At 47.5% G+C, this 22727-nt stretch overlaps 1 protein-coding gene across 5 annotated transcripts in view; it reads left to right on the top strand.

The window, feature by feature from the left end:
* LOC137355917 (pyruvate carboxylase, mitochondrial-like) overlaps positions 1–22727 on the top strand; it is a 1077083-nt gene that overhangs the window by 1050968 nt on the left and 3388 nt on the right. For all 5 annotated transcript variants that reach the window (XM_068021564.1, XM_068021567.1, XM_068021566.1 and 2 more), the window contains 2 exons: positions 7745–7993; positions 22218–22358. In XM_068021564.1, coding sequence (XP_067877665.1) covers positions 7745–7993; positions 22218–22358 — 390 coding nt within the window. The remainder of the gene's footprint in view (positions 1–7744; positions 7994–22217; positions 22359–22727) is intronic.

Below are 22727 nucleotides of genomic sequence, written 5' to 3' on the forward strand. Positions count from 1 at the left end.
TCTATCTATCACTGTCTCTCTCTCTATCTCTATGTCTCCGTAACTCTGTCTCTATCTCTGTCTTTGTCTCTCACTTTCTCTTCCCTCAGTTGATCTGTAATCACTGTTATGGTTCTGTGATTAACAGACTTTCTTAATTACACGCTGTACATGGCTGATTTACTCATTGCCAGAGCGCAGTAAAGCTGTGACATCTGGAATACTAAATCCTATAGGGTCACATAGAATCACAGAATGATACAGCACAGGAGGTCAGTCTCCCCATCGTGCCTGTGCTGGCTCGCTCCAATTCGTCCCACTCCCCTTGCTTTTTCCCCATAGCCCGAGAAATTTTTCCTTTTTAAGTATTTATTAAATTCCCTTTTGAAAGTTATTGTTTAATCTGCTTCCACCGCCCTTTCAGGCAGTGCGTTCCAGATCATAGAATTGTAAAATGTTTACAGCACAGAAGGAGAAGATTCAGTCCATCATGTCCGTGCTGTCTCTCTGTAACAGCGGCTCAGCTAGTCCCACTCTCCTGCCCTTTCCCCATAGCCCTGCAAATGTTTTCTCTTCAGATGCTTATCTTTTGGAAAGCCCCGTTGTATCTTCCTCCACCACCCTCTCAGGCAGTGCATTCCAGATCCTAACCACTCGCTGTGTGAAAAAGTTTTTCCTCATGTTCCCGTTGCTTCTTTTGCCATTCATCTTAAATCAGTGTCCTCTGGTTCACAACCCTCCAATGGGAACAGTTTCTCTCCATCTACTCTTTCCAAACCCCTCATGATTTTGAACACCTCTATCAAATCTCCTCTCAATCTTCTTGCAGGAGAACAGCCCCAGCTTCTCCAGTCTATCCACGTAACTGAAGTTCCTCATCCCTGGAACCATTCCCATAAATCTTTTCCGCACCCTCTCTAATGCCTCGACATCCTTCCTAAAGTGCAGTGCCCGAAATGGACTCAATACTCCAGTTGAGGTCAAACCAGAGTTTTATAAAGGTTCATCATAGCTTCTTTGCTTTTCTACCTTATGCCTCGACTTATAAAGCCCGGGATCCTGTATGCCTTTTTAACTACTTTCTAAACCTGTCCTGCCACCTTCAGTTTGTGCAAATACACCCCAGGTCCCTCTGTTCCTGCACCCCATTTATAATTGTGCCCTTTAATTTATATTGCCTCTCTCGCTCTTCCGACCAATATGTATCACTTCACATTTCTCTGCATTAAATTTTATCTGCCACGTGTCCGCCCATTCCACCAGCCTGTCAATATCCTGTTAAAATCTATCACTATCCTCCTCACAGTTCACAATGCTTCCAAGTTTTGTGCCTTCCACAAATTTTGAAACTGTGCCCTGTTCACCCATTAATATAGGTCAAGAAAAGTAGTGGTCCTAATACCAACCCCGAGGAACCCCACTCCTCTAGTCCACAAAACGACCATTCATCACTACTCTCTGTTTCCTGTCACTCAACCAACTTAATTCCCTTGTGCTGCTGTCCATTTTATTCCATGTGCTTCAGCTTTGCTGGCAAGTCTATTATGTGGCACTTTGGCAAACATCTTTTTGAAGTCCATACACACCACATCATCCACATTACCCTCATTAATTCTCTCTGATACTTCATCAAAAAACTCAATCAAGTTAGTTAAACACACTTTGCCTTTAACAAATCTGTGCTGGCTTTCCCTAATGAATCCGCACTTGTCCAAGGGGCTATTAATTTTGCCTCAGATTATTGATTCCAAAAGCTTTGCCACCACTGAGGTTAAACTGACTGGCCTGTAATTGCTGGGTTTACCCTTACACCCTTTTTGAAACAAATGTGTAACATTTGCAATTCTCCAGTCCTCTGGCATAACCCCTGTATCTAAGGAGAATTGGAAGAATATGGCCAGAGCCTCTGCAATTTCTAGCCTTGCTTCTCTCGGCATCCTTGGATGCATCCCTTCTGCTCTTGGTGACTTATTAACTTTAAGTAGTGCCAGCCTTTCGAATACATCCTCCTTATCGATCATTAGTCCATCCAGTGTATCAACTACCTCCTCTTTCACTATATATTTGGCAGCATCTTCTTTGTAACAGTGTGTGAATGAGTGAGAGAGTGTGTGTGTGTGTTTGTCTCTTTGTGTTTGTGTGTCAGTGTCTGAGGACAGGATTATGCTCAGTTGTGACTGCTGCAATGCAGGAATATCCTACCGACATTCACAGTGTCAGTTTGTATACGGAGATCAGAGGGTGAATGGCACTGGGGGTTGGGCCTCAGCACAGAGGCCGCACCTTCAGCAGATATTACTGCTGAACACCCAGCAGTAACTTCTTGTGATTGAGAAGCTGTGAGCACATTTTTGCCAGAGTCTTGTACATGTTTTGCTATTAATTAAGAAGAGGACAAAATGAGAAAAGCCGTAGATTGGCCGGGAGCTGCCGGAAAGGAGTCTTCAGCTTGTTTGGCTTCTGCTCCTTTGGGAGGGAGCGGGAGAGTCCAAGGGCAGAGTTTGGGCTGAAACAGATGCTCTGCGTACCTCTCTGATCTACCAGCCTGTTGAAGTGCCGTTTCTCCACTCCCTGTTCAGTTAGTTATGTTCCAGACGGTCAGACAGCTGCTTGCTCTCTCAGTTACTGCTTCACCTTTCCCGGAACTCAGATTAGTATCAGTGACTCAGAGCCTTCCTGTACAGGTGGGCAAACAATGGCCATTCACACCGTCTGCAACATCTGCAGCTCGTTCACTTCTCAAACTTATTCCAGGAATGTGAAACCTCACTCAACCCCTCACTCCTCCCTCACCCTCATCCCTCTGTCACCCCTCACTCCTCCCTCACCCTCATCCCCCACTCCTCTGTCACCCCTCACTCCTCCCTCACCCTCATCCCCCACTCCTCCCTCACCCTCATTCCTCCCTCACGCTCAGCCCCACTCACCCAACTCCTCCCTCACCTTCACTCCTCCCTCACCCTCATCCCCCACTCCCTCCTCACCCTCATCCCCCACTCCCTCCTCACCCGCATCCCTCCTCACCCTCATCCACCACTCACTCCTCACCCTCATCCCCCACTCCCTCCTCACCCTCATCCTCCACTCCTCCCTCATCCTCCACTCTTCCCTCATCCTCCACTCCTCCCTCACCCTCATCTCCCACTCCTCCCTCACCCTCATTCCTCCCTCACGCTCAACCCCACTCACCCCTCACCCTCACTCCTCCCACACACTCACCCCACTCCTCCCTCACTCTCATCCCCCACTCCCTCCTCACCCTCATTCCCCCTCACCCTCATTTCCCACTCCCTGCTCACCCTCATCCCCCCCACTCATCCCTCACCCTCATCCCTCAGTCCTCCCTCACCCCCACTCCCCCTCACCCTCACTCCCCACTCCCTCATCACCCTTATTCCCCACTCCCTCCTCACCCTCACTCCCCCATTCCTCCCATCTCTCCTCCCCCTCATCCCCTCCCCATCTTACCCCGCTCTCCCCTCACATTCATTCCCCCTCATTCACCTCTCCCTCCTCACCCTCATTCCCCACTCCCCCTCTCACCCCCACTCCTCCCCTGACCCCCTTCCCCCCCTTCAGTAACAGTCCCAGGGAGGGAGAGGAGGCTGAGGGATTATTTGCCAAAAGGTCTCTTGCCCTTCCATAAGGGAAGGTTCAGGGTTTCTCCTCTGAGGCTGCTGGTTAATGACTGGGACTGAAACCCAGGCTCCGCTTTTTCCTTCCCAACGTTACATTCACCAGCAGCCCATAGTCTCAGCTCGCACAAATCCTGCCTGACACCTGTTTACTCTCAGCCTGTGTTTTCAGATGACACGAGACTATGGGTTGTGACAGGAATGTGTGCAGGTAGCAAACTCCCCCTCCCTGTCTCCACTCTGTAACCTCATTCTGTTCCTTCCACTACATATCCTCAATGACAAAACAGCTCCAATCCTCCCGAGGACTCGATTCTCTTTGAAGTTTTCCAAATCGGGTCAGGAATCCTGTCGGCTAACGTCAGGATGAGTGCCAAGTTGTTCCACTTTTACGACCACATGTTAACGGCAGTTCTGAGCTGAAGCTGGTTTACAGTTTCTGCCTCCGAAGGGCTCAGATATTTGCAGATCTTGCTCCCAGCCAGAGAGAGAGAGAGAGAGACACAGACCCAACATCAAATATTCATTTCGAGCTGCACTTTGGCTGCTGATCACGACTAAAGAAAGCTTTTCAACAGCTTCTTTCCCAACCTCAGGATGGCCCCGAGGTGCCTCACAGCCTCGAAGTACTTTTGAAGTGTAGTTGCCGTGTAGGAAACGCAGCAGTCAGTTTGCGCACAGCAAGATCCCACAAACAGCAATATGATAAGGCTGCGTTTGGCAGCACTGCCACTGCACAGCGTGCACTTCCCACCCATGTACAGGGGCCTGTATTAATGATATAGCCCGCAAACCTTAATATACCACAATTAATCTCCAATGATCTTTCCCCATCCTCATTTCATTCACTGTTCTTAGTAATATATTCCACTACCCTATAACATACTATGCTTAATACTCTTCAGTATACTTTCCACTATATTATTACATTCTATCCTCAACCCTCATAAACCTATCATCAGCAATATCCATTTCATATTATTCTGCCCAGAGCTGATTAAAAACACTGAGGTAAATAAGCTCCCCTTGACACTAATATTATATACCCAGCCGACAGGGTTGACGTCTCGTCTGAAAGACGGCCCCTCCGACAGTACAGCACTCCCTCAGTTCTGCACTGGGAGTGTCAGCCGGGTTGCTGTGCTCAGATCACTGGAGCTGGACTGGAACCCACAAGCTTCTAACTGGGAGTGAGAGAGAGAGCACTAACCCCAGCTGATACCTATTAAACAGGGCAGGCCACGCCAGTCAATAAAATGCTGCTTGTGGTTCATATCTTTGGAGCCTGTTGGGTTGAACCTGTGATCACTTTCTCTCAAACTGGCCGCCATAGTGGCCGGAGGACACAGGTTTAAGATAATTGACAAAAGAACTAGTGGAAGTTTTTTTTTTAATCACAGCGAGTTGTTGTGATCTGGAACGCGCTGCCTGAAGGGGCGAGTGGAAGCAGATTCAGTAGTAACTTTCTAAAGGGAGTTGGGTAAATACTTGAAAAGGAAAAATTTGCAGGGGAAAGAGCAGGGGGTGATTGGGACTAATTGAATAGCTCTTTCAAAAAGCAGGCACAATCACGATGGGCTGAATGGCCTCCTCCTGTGTTGTAAGATTCGATGTGTAATGTCTGTGTGCTTAGGGAGCTTAACTTAGGGAATTTTCAAACATGAGCCATGCTGGAAATGGTTAACCTCGCACAATATGCAGCATGTAGCCTGGTAAAGCAAATATTTAATCATTACCTTGAAAAAAGTGATGGAGAAATCAAGACAAATGAACGATTGGGTGCAGTGATCGCTGGAGGAAACTGCCCGGCCATTACCAGGGAAGTTTAAAAATCATGGCCATGCTGTTTGAACAGAGGACTAATCTGTTTACCAGATCCTCCTGTTCACAGAGCTGATCTCGGCCTGTGCTCAGGACCTCTTACTCTGTGTAAAACCTTAACTCTGTATAACCCAAACCACCAACCCCAGGCTGCAACTAATGCTTCCTTGGTGCTTTATTTTTTGTGAGAGGAGAGGTGAGCTCTGTGTAGGGAACTCCTGTCGATGTGTACCAACCTGGAGATGGGACAGAGAGCCCCCATCCTGTAAACCCCATCTGCAAATCTGCACCCCACAAACCACGCACGCCCTGAAAACCCAGCCCCGTAACCCCACTCCGCAAATCCCACACTTCCCTACCTGAGATCTGGCTCTGCAAACACAGCGCCCTCAAATAACCCCCACACCCCCCCCCAACGAATGTCCCCGATCCTCCCTCCCCCACCCCTCTACCCCTAACTAACCCACAGCCCCTCCCCGAGGGCACTGAGCTGTAAACTCCCACCCGTTCCACCTTGTAATGTGACCATTCCTGAAACAAGTATTAATATTTCACCAATACCTTGACCGCAATGGGAAGTAATTACCTTCAAGATTGGAGCTCTTCATTTCTAATTCCAAGCTTCCTTTAGGTGAAACACAAGCAGCGATTAAGTAGATTTGCCCTCCTATCCTCACAGCCTATTCAGCTCCCACTGTTTTATGAGTTTGGCATAGCTCTGTGTCTCCAATCCCTATTGTCGGCTGCGAGTCTGAAATAATTTTGTGGTTTTAATTAGTTGGTGCAGACACTGGATTGTAAACCTCAATTTTATTAAAATCAGCAATATTACAGTATAGTCCCCCTTGCATTGAAATGCTTTGAGTGCTGTTTTCATTGTGAAATCAGGAAGCACTTTTTCTCACAAAGGGCAGTGGAAAATCTGGAATGAAAAATCTGTGAATGCCAGGAGCCAAATGGAGCTTTCAAGATTGAGAGGGGTAGATTTTTATTGACTACTGATATCAAGGTATATGGGCAAAGGCTAATTGAATGATGGGGCTGAATGGTCTCTCCCTGTTCTCGGAGGGTTTGTAGGGCTGGAGGAGGTTACAGAGATAGGTAGGTGGATGAGGCCATGGAGGGATTTGAACACGTGGGTGAGAATTTTAACTTCGAGGCGTTGCCAGACCGGGAGCCAGTATAGGTCAGTGCAGGGGATTGTGTAGCCCTGTGCACTCTGGAGCCTCTGTGACAACAGTCCGACCTCCAGTGGGGTGATGCCTGACTGTTCCTCGGGCCTCTGGCGTGTGTGCCACGTACTCCAGGATGGAATGCTGCCTGGCAAAACCGTCGCACCGGGCAGTGCCCGAGTGATGAGCACCCACGCTGCCACCTGCAGCAATACTGGGCCAAGGATGTCACTGAATGAGGAGTGAGGAGCCAGCTGCTATTTGGGGGAGAGAGTTCCAGATTTCCACTCTCCTGTGTGTAAAGAAGTGCTTCCTGACATCACCCCTGAACAGCCTAGCTTTCATTTTAAGGTCACATCCCCTTGTTCTAGATTAAAGGGCTGCAAACGAAACCCCACCCAAGCCCGAATGCCGGACCCGGAAGTCCGACCCGACCCGAGCCCGACACATGTTGTCAGGTCCCATCGGGGTGGGGTTTGGGTAGCCGGCCTTTACCCATGTACTGATGTATCACTCTGGCAAAGAGTGACTGCGCCCTACAGAAAATTCACCATTTAAAAGAGAGAAATTGGATTCTGTAGTTCTCTGTTCTAAAATAATTCAAGCTGAAATCGGTTGAATTGGTTGTTTAGTCGTTGTGCTTTTGTGCTGACTGGGTGAATTAAAAGGACGTTAGGTTTTCCACTTAATGAACTGCTGAAATATAAAGTCATCGATTTCCATTTCGCTGCTTCAAAATAAAATCACACTTATTGCCAACAAAAGGCAGAGTAAAAGCACTTTATAGTTCAGAGGTGGGAGATGGAACGGGGAAGATCTGTGCCTCGAATTCAAAACCGTCTGCCCCCTCAGGTGGATTTAAAAGATCCCACGGCCACTGTTGGAAGAACAGGGGAGTTCCCACCAGTGTCCTGGGCCAATATTTATCCCTCAGCCGACATCTTAACAACAGATGATCAGGTCATTTATCACACTGTTTATGGGATCTTTCTGCACACAAAATAGCTGCTGAGTTTCCTACATTACAGTGTTGTTCGCTACAGAAATGCAGGGCTTTTCTGGTCAGGCTGTGGCTCTTTAAGGTGCAGCGTCCCGTGGACTGATGGCTGATGGAATCTTGTTTTTGTTTCCTGTCAGGTGCTGAAGGACCTGCCTCGGATCGAGGGCCGCCCTGGGGCCTCCCTCTTGCCGCTGGACTTTGAAAACCTGGAGAAGGAGCTGAAGGCACGCCATGTGGACGAGATCACCACCGAGGACATCATGTCAGCCGCAATGTATCCCAAAGTATTCGATGAGTTCAAGGACTTCACAGCTCAGTTTGGGCCAGTGGAGTGCCTCAACACTCGCCTCTTCCTGGAGGGACCGAAGATCGCTGAGCTCTTTCAGGTGAGTGGTTCCCTCAGGAAGGAGGCGGAATTTGCAGCAGAAAAAGGCCATTCAGCCCAACTGTGCTAGCTACATCCCTCTTCATCTCACCCCAAACAAAGAACAAAGAAAATTACAGCACAGGAACAGGCCCTTCGGCCCTCCAAGCCTGCGCCGATCCAGATCCTCTATCTAAACATGTCGCCTATTTTCTAAGGGTCTGTATCTCTTTGCTTCCTGCCCATTCATGTATCTGTCTAGATACATCTTAAAAGACGCTATCGTGCCCGCGTCTACCACCTCCGCTGGCAATGCGTTCCAGGCACCCACCACCCTCTGCGTAAAGAACTTTCCACGCATATCCCCCCTAAACTTTTCCCCTCTCACTTTGAACTCGTGACCCCTAGTAATTGAATCCCCCACTCTGGGAAAAAGCTTCTTGCTATCCACCCTGTCTATACCTCTCATGATTTTGTACACCTCAATCAGGTCCCCCCTCAACCTCCGTCTTTCTAATGAAAATAATCCTAATCTACTCAACCTCTCTTCATAGCTAGCGCCCTCCATACCAGGCAACATCCTGGTGAACCTCCTCTGCACCCTCTCCAAAGCATCTACATCCTTTTGGTAATGTGGTGACCAGAACTGCACGCAGTATTCCAAATGTGGCCGAACCAAAGTCTTATACAACTGTAACATGACCTGCCAACCCTTGTACTCAATACCCCGTCCGATGAAGGAAAGCATGCCGTATGCCTTCTTGACCACTCTATTGACCTGCGTTGCCACCTTCAGGGAACAATGGACCTGAACACCCAAATCTCTCTGGACATCAATTTTCCCCAGGACTTTTCCATTTACTGTATAGTTCACTCTTGAATTGGATCATCCAAAATGCATCACCTCGCATTTGCCCTGATTGAACTCCATCTGCCATTTCTCTGCCCAACTCTCCAATCTATCTATATTCTGCTGTATTCTCTGACAGTCCCCTTCCCTATCTGCTACTCCACCAATCTTAGTGTCGTCTGCAAACTTGCTAATCAGACCACCTATACTTTCCTCCAAATCATTTATGTACATCACAAACAACAGTGGTCCCAGCACGGATCCCTGTAGAACACCACTGGTCACACGTCTCCATTTTGAGAAACTCCCTTCCACTGCTACTCTCTGTCTCCTGTTGCCCAGCCAGTTCTTTATCCATCTAGCTAGTACACCCTGGACCCCATGCGACTTCACTTTCTCCATCAGCCTACCATGGGGAACCTTATCAAACGCCTTACTGAAGTCCATGCATATGACATCCATGTATACCCCATCACCATCTCCTTCTATTCCTTTCTCCCTCATGTGTTTATCCAGCTTCCCTTTAAATGCATCAATACTATTCACCTCAACCACTCCCTGTGGTAGCGAGTTCCACATTCTCCCCACTCTCTGGGTAAAGAGGTTTCTCCTGAATTCCCGATTGGATTTATCTTATAATTATGGCCTCTAGTTTGAGAAACTTCTTCCCTATCAGACCCCTTTATAATTTTAAAGACCTCTATTAGGTCGCCCCCTAAAGAGAAGAGCCCCAGCCTCTTTAGACTTTCCTGATAGGTGTGACCAGTCAGTTCTGGCATCAACCTTATGAATCTTTTTAGCACCTTCTCCAGTACCTTTGTATCTCAGTTATAATATGGTGACCAGAACTGTGCGTAATACTCCATGTGCAGACTAACCAAGGTTCGATATAAGTTTAACATAACCTCCCTGTTTTTCAATTCTATCCCTCTAGAAATGAAGCCCAGTGCTTTGTTTGCTCTTTTTTGTGGCCTTGTTAACCTGCATCGCTACTTTTAATGAGCCCACAGAGTGACAGGGCATCACGAGCAGCACCGTTTGGAGTTACATGGCGGACCTCTCAAGGGCCTTATCTCAGCTCTGCTGGGTCTTCCTTGTTAATCTGTCGTTGCAGAATCATAGTAATGAAACAAATAGCGTTGAGGACGTCACAGAACTTACAACACAAAATAGGCCGCTTGGCCCAACCAGTCGCTGTTGGTGTCTACCCTCTGCAAAAGCAAATAGTCCCGATCACATTTTACCTACTCTCTTTCCTCAGCCCTTTTTTCCTTCAACTTCCATCCCATCTAATGTTGAGAGTTGGCAATTTCTACCTCAACCACTAACCCTGGAAGTGAATTGCACAGCCTGACAACACTCTGTGTCTAGACATGATGCTCTGATGATCAGGGTTGGGAGGCAGACTTGACAGACCTCTTATCCCGCCTGTTAATCTCGTATAATTACTGCTGGTATCTTTTACCAAAATTCAAGGGGAATATTGGCGAGAGAATGGGGAAAATCAGGGAGAGAGAAAAGGAATATCGGAGGGAGGGAGGGAAAGACGGGACATTACTGTATGTAATACAAGCTGTGTTTCTGCAAGCGGGACAATCTCCTAGTCTCTGACACTTTAACTGCTTCAGTGACCTGTTTGACACTGACCATGCCACCCTCACAGCCGTGAGAGGTTTGTTTAATGCACAAGAAGCCCCTCCACCAGACAGATCTCAGCGTTTTACCTCCTCGCTCCACTGCACAGCACAGGAGGCCCCCAAAGGTTATCAGGCTTTTTCAATCTATTTCCAGGATGTAATTAACCTGGTGACCTGCCCACAGGCGACTCAGCACCTGCTCCAGTGTGGCGGGCGGCCGTGAAGAATAAGCAATCTCCACTCAGTCCCTTCGGGGAGGCGAGCCATATTTCAGATTTATTGTTTTGTATTCGGAACTCGCAGCATCTCGCCCTCACACAGGACCTGGTATCAAGTTGCAATCACAATTGTTCTAAGCCATGCGGTTATAACTAACCGTTGACTCTTACAATCCCGCTTTTGGATGAGACATTGAACCGAGGCCCTGTCTGCCCTCTCAGGTGGATGTAAAAGATCTCACAGCCACTATTGCAAGAAGTGGCGGGGCGGGTGGGGGTGGGGGGGCGGCGATGGGGGGAGTTCTCCTAACATCGGGCGGCACAATGGCGCAGTGGTTAGCACTGCAGCCTCACAGCTCCAGCGACCCGGGTTCAATTCTGGGTACTGCCTGTGCGGAGATTGCAAGTTCTCCCTGTGTCTGCGTGGGTTTTCGCCGGGTGCTCCGGTTTCCTCCCACATGCCAAAGACTTGCAGGTTGATAGGTTAAATTGGCCATTATAAATTGCCCCTAGTATAGGTAGGTGGTAGGGGAATATAGGGACAGGTGGGGATGTGGTAGGAATATGGGATTAGTGGAGGATTAGTATAAATGATTGGTTGATGGTCGGCACAGACTCGGTGGGCCGAAGGGCCTGTTTCAGTGCTGTATCACTAAATAAATAAAAATAAAATAAATATCACTAAAAAACAGATGATCTGATCATTATCAGATTGCTGTTTGTGGAATCTTTCTGTGTGCAATTTGGCTGCTGCAATTAGACTCTGCCCCCTATTCCTCGACTCCCCAACCAGCAGAAATCATTTCTCTCTATCTGCCCTATCAGCTCCCCTTAATATCTTGAAAACTTTGATCAAATCACCCCTTAACCTTCTAAATTCCGGGGAATACAACCCTAGTTGGTGTAATCTCGTCTTGTAATTTAACCTTTGGAGTCCAGGTATCATTCTGGTAAATCTGCACTACACTCCCTCCAAGGCCAATATATCCTTCCTAAGGTGCGGTGCTCAGAACTGCTCCCAGTAACTCCAGATGTGGTCTAACCAGGGCTTTATATAGCTGAAGCATGACATCTACCCCCTTGTATTCTAGTCCTCGAGATATAAAGGCCAGTACTTCATTCCATTCCAGTCCTTCGTTCCTTCCCCTCATCAAGGCTTCGACACCACATGCCCCCTCGCCCAGTCCTCCAGCACAGTGTGACCCCTACCCCCCTCCCTTCCAGTGCTCCCACATCGATTTCCATTTGTCCTTATTCCGATACTCCCTCCCGTCCAGTCTGGCCACAACCCGATGCCACTGTCCCAGCGTTCCCGGGCTCTAGGCCCCAGCACTTCCCCCCCCCCACCGGCACTCACCAGGTAATGAGGCCGGAAGACAAAAGACCAAACTAGAGAATAAAATCTCGCCATATCCATACCGAGCCTGCTCCATGGTAAAGGGCAGTCCAAGGTCCAATTGGAGCTATAGCCCAGAGAGATCGGGAGTGATGACTTTCATCTGAATTAGTTAAGACAAGAAATTTCTAAATAAACATTTCACTCACTTTAACTGGCATCCATTACTGTCCCAAAGTATTCTTGTTAATGAAATCAAACAAACTCAGCCTTAATGATGTGCTTCATGAATATTCTATTTCTCCTTCTCAAATTGCTCCCATTATCATCTTGCTCAGCGCTCAGTGATTATCGAGTTCCCAATGGGCTGTCAATCCTCGATCCCTCAATCCAGTGCATGGATTGAGATTCCAAACTCCTGAACTCCATTCCCCCTTCGGCCCAAACTCCTGTACATCACAGCCGCCAGCTATTATCTGCACTCAGTTTCTTTTTGTCTTCTGGGCTTTCATTGAACAGAGAGAATTTGGATTTATATAGTGCCTTTCACATCCCAAAGCACTTCACTGCCCAAGAATAAGCTCCCTGTACACTGTCACCATCAAACACTCCCAGGACAGGTACAGCACGGGGTTAGTTACACAGTAAAATAAAAAGAAAAAAAAACAAAAACAAAAAAACGGGGTGAGATACAGAGTAAAGCTCTCTCTATACTGTCCCCATCAAACAATCCCAGGACAGGTACAGCACGGGGTTAGATACAGAGTAAAGCTCCCTCTACACTGTCCCCGTCAAACACTCCCAGGACAGGTAGAGCACAGGGGTTAGATACAAAACAAAGAACAGTACAGCACAGGAACAGGCCATTCAGCCCTCCAAGCCTGCGCCGATCTTGATGCCTGTCTAAACTAAAACCTTCTGCACTTCCGGGGCCCGTATCCCTCTATTCCCATCCTATTCATGTATTTGTCATGATGCCTCTTAAACGTTGCTATCGTACCTGCTTCCACCACCTCCCCCGGCAGCAAGTTCCAGGCACTCACCATCCTCTGTGTAAAAAAAACTTGCCTCGCACATCCCTTCTAAACTTTGCCCCTCGCACCTTAAACCTATGTCCCCAAGTAACTGACTCTTCCACCCTGGGAAAAAGCTTCTGACGATCCACTCTGTCCATGCCGCTCATAACTTTGTAAACCTCTATCATGTCGCCCCTCCACCTCCGTCGTTCCAGTGAAAACAATCTGAGTTTATCCAACCTCTCCTCATAGCTAATACCCTCCAGACCAGGCAACATGCTGGTAAGCCTCTTCTATACCCTCTCCAAAGCCTCCACGTCCTTCTGGTAGTGTGGCGACCAGAATTGCACGCAATATTCTAAGTGTGGCCTAACTAAGGTTCTGTACAGCTGCAGCATGACTTGCCAATTTTTATACTCTATGCCCCGACCGATGAAGGCAAGCATGCCGTATGCCTTCTTGACTACCTTATCCACCTGCGATGCCACTTTCAGTGACCTGTGGACCTGTACGCCCAGATCTCTCTGCCTGTCAATACTCCTAAGGGTTCTGCCATTTACTGTATACTTCCCACCTGCATTAGACCTTCCAAAATGCATTACCTCACATTTGTCCAGATTAAACTCCATCTGCCATTTCTCTGCCCAAGTCTCCAACCGATCTATATCCTGCTGTATCCTCTGACAATCCTCATCACTATCCGCAACTCCACCAACCTTTGTGTCGTCCGCAAACTTACTAATCAGGCCAGCTACATTTTCCTCCAAATCATTTATATATACTACAAACAGCAAAGGTCCCAGCACTGATCCCTGCGGAACACCACTAGTCACAGCCCTCCATTCAGAAAAGCACCCACCCTCTGTCTTCTATGACCGAGCCAGTTCTGTATCCATCTTGCCAGTTCACCTTTGATCCCGTGTCTGCCATGAGGGACCTTATTAAAGGCTTTACTTCAGTCCATGTCGACAACATCCACCGTCCTTCCCTCATCAATCATCTTCGTCACTTCCTCAAAAAACTCAATCAAGTTAGTGAGACACGACCTCCCCTTCACAAAACCATGCTGCCTCTCGCTAATAAGTCAATTTGTTTCCAAATGGGAGTAAATCCTGTCCCGAAGAATCCTCTCCAATAATTTCCCTACCACTGACGTAAGGCTCACCGGCCTATAATTTCCTGGATTATCCTTGATACCCTTCTTAAACAAAGGAGCAACATTGGCTATTGTCCAGTCCTCTGGGACATCACCTGTAGCCAATGAGGATACAAAGATTTCTGTCCTTGAGTGGGCCAACCTTTTCCCTGGCTACCCTTTTGCTCTTTATATACCTGTTTGCCAATGACTTTTCATGACCCCTTTTAGCCCTCGACTCCTTGCTTAAGTTCCTTCCTACTTTCTTTATATTCCTCAAGTGCTTCATCTGTTCCCAGCCTTCTAGCCCTTACGAATGCTTCCTTTTTCTTTTTGACGAGGCTCACAATATCCCTCGTTCTCCAAGGTTCCCGAAACGTGCCAAACGTATCCATCTTCCTCACAGGAACATGCCGGTCCTGGATTCTAATCAAGTGACGTTTGAAAGACTCCCAAATGTCAGATGTTGATTTCCCCTCAAACAGCCGCCCCCAATCTAAATTCTTCAGTTCCTGCATAATATTGTTATAATTAGCCTTCCCCCAATTTAGCACCTTCACCCGAGGACTACTCTTATCCTTATCCACAAGTACCTTAAAACTTATGGAATTATGGTCACTGTTCCCGAAATGCCCCCCTGAAACTTCGACCGCCTGGCCGGGCTCATTCCCCAATTCCAGGTCCAGTACAGCCCCTTCCCTCATTGGACTATCTCCATATTGTTTCAAGAAGGCCTCCTGGATGCTCCTTACAAATTCTGCCCCATCCAAGCCCCTAGCACTAAGTGAGTCCCAGTCAATATTGGGGAAGTTAAAATCACCCACCACAACAACCCTGTTACCTTTACATCTTTCCAAAATCTGGTGGGAGGCCTGTAATAAACCCCCAATATTGTGAAAGCACCCTTCCTATTCCTGAGCTCCACCCATAGTGCCTCACTGCATGACCCCTCCGAGGTGTCCTCCCGCAGTACAGCTGTGATATTCTCCTTAACCAGTAATGCAACTCCCCCACCCCTTTTACATCCCCCTCTATCCCGCCTGAAGCATCTAAATCCCAGAACGTTTAGCTGCCAATCCTGTCCTTCCCTCAACTAAGTCTCTGTATTAGCAACAACATCACAGTTCCAAGCACTAATCCAAGCTCTAAGTTCATCTGCCTTACCTGTTATACTTCTCGCATTGAAACAAATGCACTTCAGACCACCAGTCCCGCTGTGCTCAGCAACATCTCCCTGCCTGCTCTTCCTCTCAGTCTTTCTGGCCTTATTCACTAGTTCCCCCTCAGTTATTTCACCTGCTGGCCTACTGCTCTGGTTCCCACCCCCCTGCCACACTAGTTTAAACCCTCCCGAGTAACGCTCGCAAACCTCACAGCCAGGATATTTGTGCCCCTCCAGTTTAGATGCAACCCGTCCTTGTACAGGTCCCACCTGTCCCGGAAGAGATCCCAATGATCCAGATATCTGAAACCCTCCCTTCTACACCAGCTGTTTAGCCACATGTTTAGCTGTACTATCTTCCTATTTCTAGCCTCACTGGCACGTGGCACAGGAAGTAATCCCGAGATTACAACCCTAGAGGTCCTGTTTTTTAAACTTCCTACCTAACTCCCTGAACTCCCCCTGCAGGACCTCGTCACTCTTCCTGCCTCTGTCATTGGTACCGATGTGTACCACAACCTCTGGCTGTTCACCTTCAGAATGCCCCCTGTCTGTTCAGGGACATCCTTGACCCTGGCACCGGGGAGGCAACATACCACCCTGGAGTCTCTTTCACATCCACAGAAGCGCCTATCTGTGCCCCTGACTATAGAGTCCCCTATAATTATTGCTCTTCTGCGCTTTGTCCCTCCCTGCTGAACAACAAAGCCAGCCGTGGTGCCACTGCTCTGTCTGCTGCTGTTTTCCCCTGATAGGCCACCCCCCACCCTCCCCCAACAGTATCCAAAACGGTATACTAGTTAGAGAGGGGGATAGCCACAGGGGATTCCTGCACTGACTGCTTGCCCCTACTAGCGGTCACCCATCTATCTGCCTGCACCTTGGGTGTAACCACGTCTCTAAGACTCCTATCTATGACGCTCTCTGCCACCTGCATACTCCTAAGTGCATCCAATTGCTGCTCCAACCGATCCATGCGGTCTGTGAGGAGCTGCAACTGGGTACACTTGCTGCAGATGTAGTCGTCCGGAATGCTGGAAGCGTCACGGACCTCCCACATCTCACAGGTTTACCTTCTTTACCCCTCTAACTGACATTTCTCACACTAATTAATAAATTAATTTAAAATAAATACTTATTAAATTCTTACTAAATTTACAGAGTAAAGCTTTCTATACACTGTCCCCATCAAACACTCCCAGGACAGGTACAGCACTGGGGTTAGATACAGAGTAAAGCTTTCTATACACTGTCCCCATCAAACACTCCCAGGACAGGTACAGCACTGGGGTTAGATACAGAGTAAAGCTCCCTCTACACTGTCCCCATCAAACACTCCCAGGACAGGTACAGCACTGGGGTTAGATACAGAGTAAAGCTCCCTCTACACTGTCCCATCAAACACTCCCAGGACAGGTACAGCACGGGGTTAGATACAGAGTAAAGCTCCCTCTACACTGTCCCATCAAACACTCCCAGGACAGGTACAGCACGGGGTTAGATACAGAGTAAAGCTCCCTCTACACTGTCCCATCAAACACTCCCAGGACAGGTACAGCACGGGGTTAGATACAGAGTAAAGCTCCCTCTCACACTCCCTATACCTACACTGAAAGGCATGAGTTGAGAAGATGAGAAATTGGTAATTTTTGATTTGATCCAGCAAGTATATGAATATTTTATTGATGGTTAAGTTCCCATTCACCAGACTCCTGGAAAATGAATTCCAATTCTACAGTTCTCTGCTCAAATCTTTTAACAGTTGATGGCAATGAAATTTCACTGAATACGTACTCTCACATTCTCCTTCAACATCATGTTTTCAAGCTCCATTTTCACAAAATGCACTGAAATGTCACTGCAAGAAGAGATATGGAAATCCATGAGCAACCACGACATTTAGGGAATTGCAGACTCGTTGGAGTGATGTTCCCCCCGCCCCCCCCCCCCCCCCCCACCCCTCAGCCTGGTATTCATGCCTGCTCTCTTTGTGACCTGGAGCCACTGTTACACACAGACAGCCATCAGCAGCCTGCCAGCAGTCTGCGTGCTCCGATTAACACCAGTGACCCAAAGATAGACTTTGTCAGGGGCTTGGTGGGTTCTGTGCGGGCTCTGGTGGCTTTGCTTCAAAGCTGAAGCTACTGCAAGAAAAAAAAAACCACACTGAAGTCGGGAAGAAATAAACAGCCTGGTGTTAGTGCAGCAGTGCAGGTCAGTGGCCTGGAGTTACCCAAATTGTGTCCAGTTTTAGAAGTGTTTTTATTCCTCAGGTTTCCACTCAAACATGTGTGCATATTGCCAAATTTAAAATCTGCCACCAACCTGAGCAATCGGGCAACATTTTACAAGCTTTTTTTTAATTTGCTCTATCGAATATTCCTGAATATATTTAAATGTGGTAATCTGGTGGCAGCTTCAGTATTACAATGGAAATTTGTTGATCACAAAAAAAGTAAGCATTTTTAGTCAGAGTGTCCAGTCCCTCACCTGTGAGGAACCTGATTTTAAATCACTGAAGAACAATACTGAATTCTTTAAGAGTTATTTTGGGGTTTTATAGTCTGCTACTTCAGAAATTAAAAAGATTAATATTCAAAAGCTTCCAAAAACAAGTTTACGTACCAGATTCTGACAGGTTTAGATAAGGTAGACAAAGAAAAACTGATCTCGTTAGCTGACAGTACAAGGACTAGGGGACACAGATTGAAGGTTTTGGGCAAGAGATGCCAGGGGGGATGTGAGGAAGAACTTTTATACACAGCGAGTGGTAATGAGCCGGAACTCGCTGCCCATGAGGGTGGAAGTGGGGACCATCAATGATTTCAAAATGAAATTGGATGGGCACTTGAGGGAAATAAACTTGCAGGACTACGGGGATAGAGAGGGAGGGAATGGGACTGATTGATTGCTCTACAGAGAGCCAGCATGGATTCGATGGGCTGAATGGTTGCCTTCTGTGCTGTAATGACTCTATGGGCTGAATTTTTCCAGCAACGATCAAGTCCCAACACCGGGGCCGAAATTGGGAGCCAATGATAATTGTTCCAGCAATGCCTCTCCAGCCTAGAAAGGGAACAATTGAAACTGAGTCTCATTCATGCAGGCAGTAAATTGTTGGTAGAGATTTTAAAAGTTTTAAAGTTCTTCTTTCTCTAATCCAATCTTTTTTTCCCTCTCTCTCTCTCTTTCTGCACCTGATTTGACTCTAATTCACCCGGTTTCCTTCTCCATTGTTGCTCTGTTTCTTTCTCAATTCCTAAATCTCACAGGTTAAGAAGATAGACTGTTTGTCCAGATGCCCCATTGCATTTGACCGTACCGTTATGAGCTTGCACATCCAGTAACCTTACAGTATAAAACATTTTGAGCTGAGGGTGAGGGAAAAGTCCATCTAATGAGAGATCCCACTCCAGGAAGACCTAGGCCAATGTTCCCGCAAATTGGTTTTCACTTTACCCCCTTCAAGTGCAGGCCATGTCCTCTGGTTCCAGCACCCAGCTTTGTCATAGTCAATATCAGCTAGCCCCTTTAGCATCCTGAAAAAACAGTAACTTGTCAACCTCTGCTTTCCCAGTGAGAACATGCCCAACTTACATCATTGCTCCTCATAATCTGATCCCTCCATCAGTCTGATTGCTGTCTTCTGTATCCTCTACATAACAGACAGTGCCTTGATCCCCAAGCCCAGCTGCACTCTCCTGTGAGACAGCTGTCTGTTTAAAGAGGAGGATGGTGTGATTGACAAATCAATGGGATGCTACTGTTAAAGTGGGGAGTTAAGGGTGCTGCAGTGGATACTGAGGCTCACACCGTGCTGGAGTAGTTGATCAGGTGTCTCCCAGCAGACACAAAGAGGCAAGCTTCCTGCAGTCGGATTGGAAAAGTGACAGTGAGGGTTGAGTGTTGACTCATCGCGCCCCCTCAGCTGGTAAGTTGGCACAGGCAGCTGTCAGTTGTGAGCAAGGAAGGACAGTTGGACTGATTTTAATTTTACAGAGCCTCTCACGACCGTACAGCCAGTGTAGTTGTAATGTCGGAAATATGGCAGCCAATTTGTGCACAGTAAGATCCCACAAACACAAATGAGAATAATGAGCAGATAATGAGCAACTTGGTCTAGAAAGCAGTGCCTTGTTGACCGTGATGACCTGACATGCTAATAATTTTATTGCTACACTGGTTGGGCCATATTCCAAGAGGTTTCATCGCGTGACCTCCTGCCCCAACGCAGCTGCCATCATTCCTTTCATTGGTCAACAATGGCAGTCACAACACCCATGATGCTTTGTGCTCTAGAAAGCGCTCTATCCACCGTGCAGTTTTGCCGTAGTGCCCATGCAACAGGGGCCCACATTGCATCCTGAGAGCATTAAGGCCCTGCTGATCGGTTTGAGTTCGGATGGAGTTAAACAAGAAAAACAAATTGATTGAGTGGCTAAAAATGTGGCAGATACTGTGGGGAAATGTGGGAAATTGTGAGGTCATCCACCTTGGACCCAAGAGTATTTTCAAAATGAGACACTGTGGAGGAGCGCAGACATTTAAAGCTAATGGAATGTTTAGACGATGAAGGGGTGATTTAATCAAAGTGTTTAACATGATATTGGAATGTTTTGGGTGGTAAAGAGAAGTGGGACGGGAGCAGTCAGAACAAGCGGAGGGTGGGGGGTGTGGCGGGGGGGGGGGCAGAACCTTAAAATGAGAGCCATTGGAGGCTGTTCACAGGTGATGTCAGGAAGTACTTCTTCACTCAAAGGGGAGTGGAGATCTGGAACTCTGTGAGCGCTGAGGGGTGGTCACTTAAAATTTTCAAGGTTGATAGATTTTTGTTGGAAATGGATGTGGGATCAGGGATATGGATCCAAGGCATGGTTAAGATATAACACGGTCTGATTGACTGGTGGAACGGGCTCGAAGGGCTGAATGGCCTTCTCCTGTTCCAGCGTTCCACACGGCTGGGACGATCCAGAGCGTTTCCTCACAGAGGCAAGGCCGAGATTGGGAACTCGAGGAGAGAAGAGAAGCCCATCCCATAATTCACAACATACACCCCGGAAACGCTGCTGCCTCGGCATTACTAACAGATAATATAGATCCATGAGATCTCTGAATTGATTCACCGAGAGGGCTTTTGCTTCATGTTTGAACTAATCTGCAACGCGGGTAGAATCATAGAATGGTACAGGCCAGAAGGAGACCGTTTAGCCCTTCATGCCTGTTCCAGCTCTTTGAAAGGACTATGCAATTGATCTCACTCCCCTGCTCTTTCCCCTTAACCCTGTAATTATCTTTCCAATTTATTGGTGACTTGTAGCAGGAGCATTATTCGCCCTCGGGTCACACAGAGAGAGCCCGACCCCTGGGAGATCAGCCAAGCAGTGCCAAACAATCCTGTCTGCTGAATTGTGCTGTTTGGATTCTTTGCTGTGTCACGCGTTTGCAAAGAACTCTTACTTAACACTGTTCCTTCCTTTGGGGAATAGATCACAACGCCAAGATGTGTCAGTGCAGTCACCTCCTGCTAATTCATTCAGTTTGCGCGAAAGGATTTTTTGAGTTATCCAATTAATCCATTCAGATTAAGCAACGTAAACAATAGAGCAATCTGGGGAATCAGTGTTAAAATAAAACATTCAGATTATCGGCTATTTTGAATTGGGCGATTTTGAATTAAATAGGCAATCTATCACTAAATTACAATAGATGCAAATTGGCGAGAACAAGGCTTAAAATTTCATATCGAGCCCCAGAGGGAGATATTTCTATTAGCCTTTCACATCCTTGAGACATCTTACACTTTACAATGAAGTTCATGTTTTTTTTTTGAAGTCACTGATGTAGCATAGAAATCACGGCAGCTAATTTGCACACATCAAGCTCCCACAAACAGCAATGTAATCCGTTTTTCATATTGACCAGGACACCGGGGAGAATCCCCCTGCTCTCCCAGTAGTTAGGGCAGAGATCGAGCCAGAGGAGGGAGAGAGAATCGGCCTCGGACCACAGGTGCAAACTTCCTACCCGCCACACTGGGGGTTTAGTTGGCCTGTTAGCGTCCGATGTTGGCCTCCGAGCACAAAAGGGGAACGTGGATTACATCAGCATTCAGCACCAGGTTGATGTCAAACTTTCCTCAATTTTCGAGTCGGCCCACGGCCCCGGTTATGAATTCATCTCTCTGCCTTCCGATGTGTGAAGCAGGCTGCGAGCCCCAGAAATAGCAGAGTTTCATTGATAAAACTACCTGTGAGGGGGGTGGGTGGCACAGAATGCCTGCTACTGGTTCAGTTATTCATTGGCTGATGTCATTGGGACCCACAGGCTGTGTGCAATCCCAAAACTTTGGCGGCGTGGGGGGTGGGGTGGGGGAACAGATCCATTTCAAGAAGTGGGGGCCATGAAAGAGGTTTTAACTCAGGGGCAGAATACAGGGGGCAGGAGGTGCCTATAATTGCTGTGGTTTATAGCCATTTGTAGGGGGCATTGAGGGGAGTAGCATCAAAATCCAGAGTGAAGGCCTGCAGGGAGCATAGTGAGAGCATCACAGCACAATGGACAATGTCTGTATTGCTGGGGCTGACCAATTGCAGCTAATTTAGAGAGAGAGCATGGTATAAAAGAAGGGTTAGAAGCTCACAAATAGATGGAGATGGAAGGAAAGAGAGAGACAGCTAAATAAAGAGATAGAGATTGCAGGTGAGATGGATCGAAAGAGGAGAACGAGCGAACGAGTGACAGCAGGAGATAAACAGTGATTTAAAGACAGATAGGTAGAAAGGCAAAACGATCCCAGCACAGATCCCTGAGATACTTCATTACACTCGAGGAGAGCTGGATTACTGCGGCAGGTTAAAGGTTATTGATGTGTTGTGGTGTTTTCTTTGTGTAGGTTGAGCTGGAACGGGGGAAGACGCTCCACATTAAAGCCCTTGCGCTGGGTGACCTGAACATTGCCGGACAGAGGGAGGTGTTCTTCGAGATGAACGGGCAGCTACGTTCAGTCCTGGTCAAGGACACACAGGCCATGAAGGTAAGAGGGGGTGTGGGAGCACAGGGAATGAGAGAGTTGCAGCCAGCGAGGGCTGTGAAAGTATTCATCTGAATAAGGACAGTGCTCGAATTTAAAGACAGCGATCGGGGAGCTGCAGAACTGACTGAAACTGGAGTCAGTTTGCAATGGAATCACAGACTGATAAAGCACAGAAGAGGCCATTTAGCCTGTCACATCTCTGCTGGCTCTTTGGAACAGTTATTCCCTTTATCCTGCTCCTTCCCCATAACCCTGTAAATTAGTTCCCTTTGAGTGCATCTCCATTTGCCTTCTGAAAGCTACTATGGAATCGATTCCACTGCCGTTTCAGCTACTCCAGATCCTAACAATCTTCTGTGAAGCAATTTC

Source organism: Heterodontus francisci, chromosome 44 (assembly GCF_036365525.1).
Source record: "Heterodontus francisci isolate sHetFra1 chromosome 44, sHetFra1.hap1, whole genome shotgun sequence".
Lineage (NCBI taxonomy): Eukaryota > Metazoa > Chordata > Chondrichthyes > Heterodontiformes > Heterodontidae > Heterodontus > Heterodontus francisci.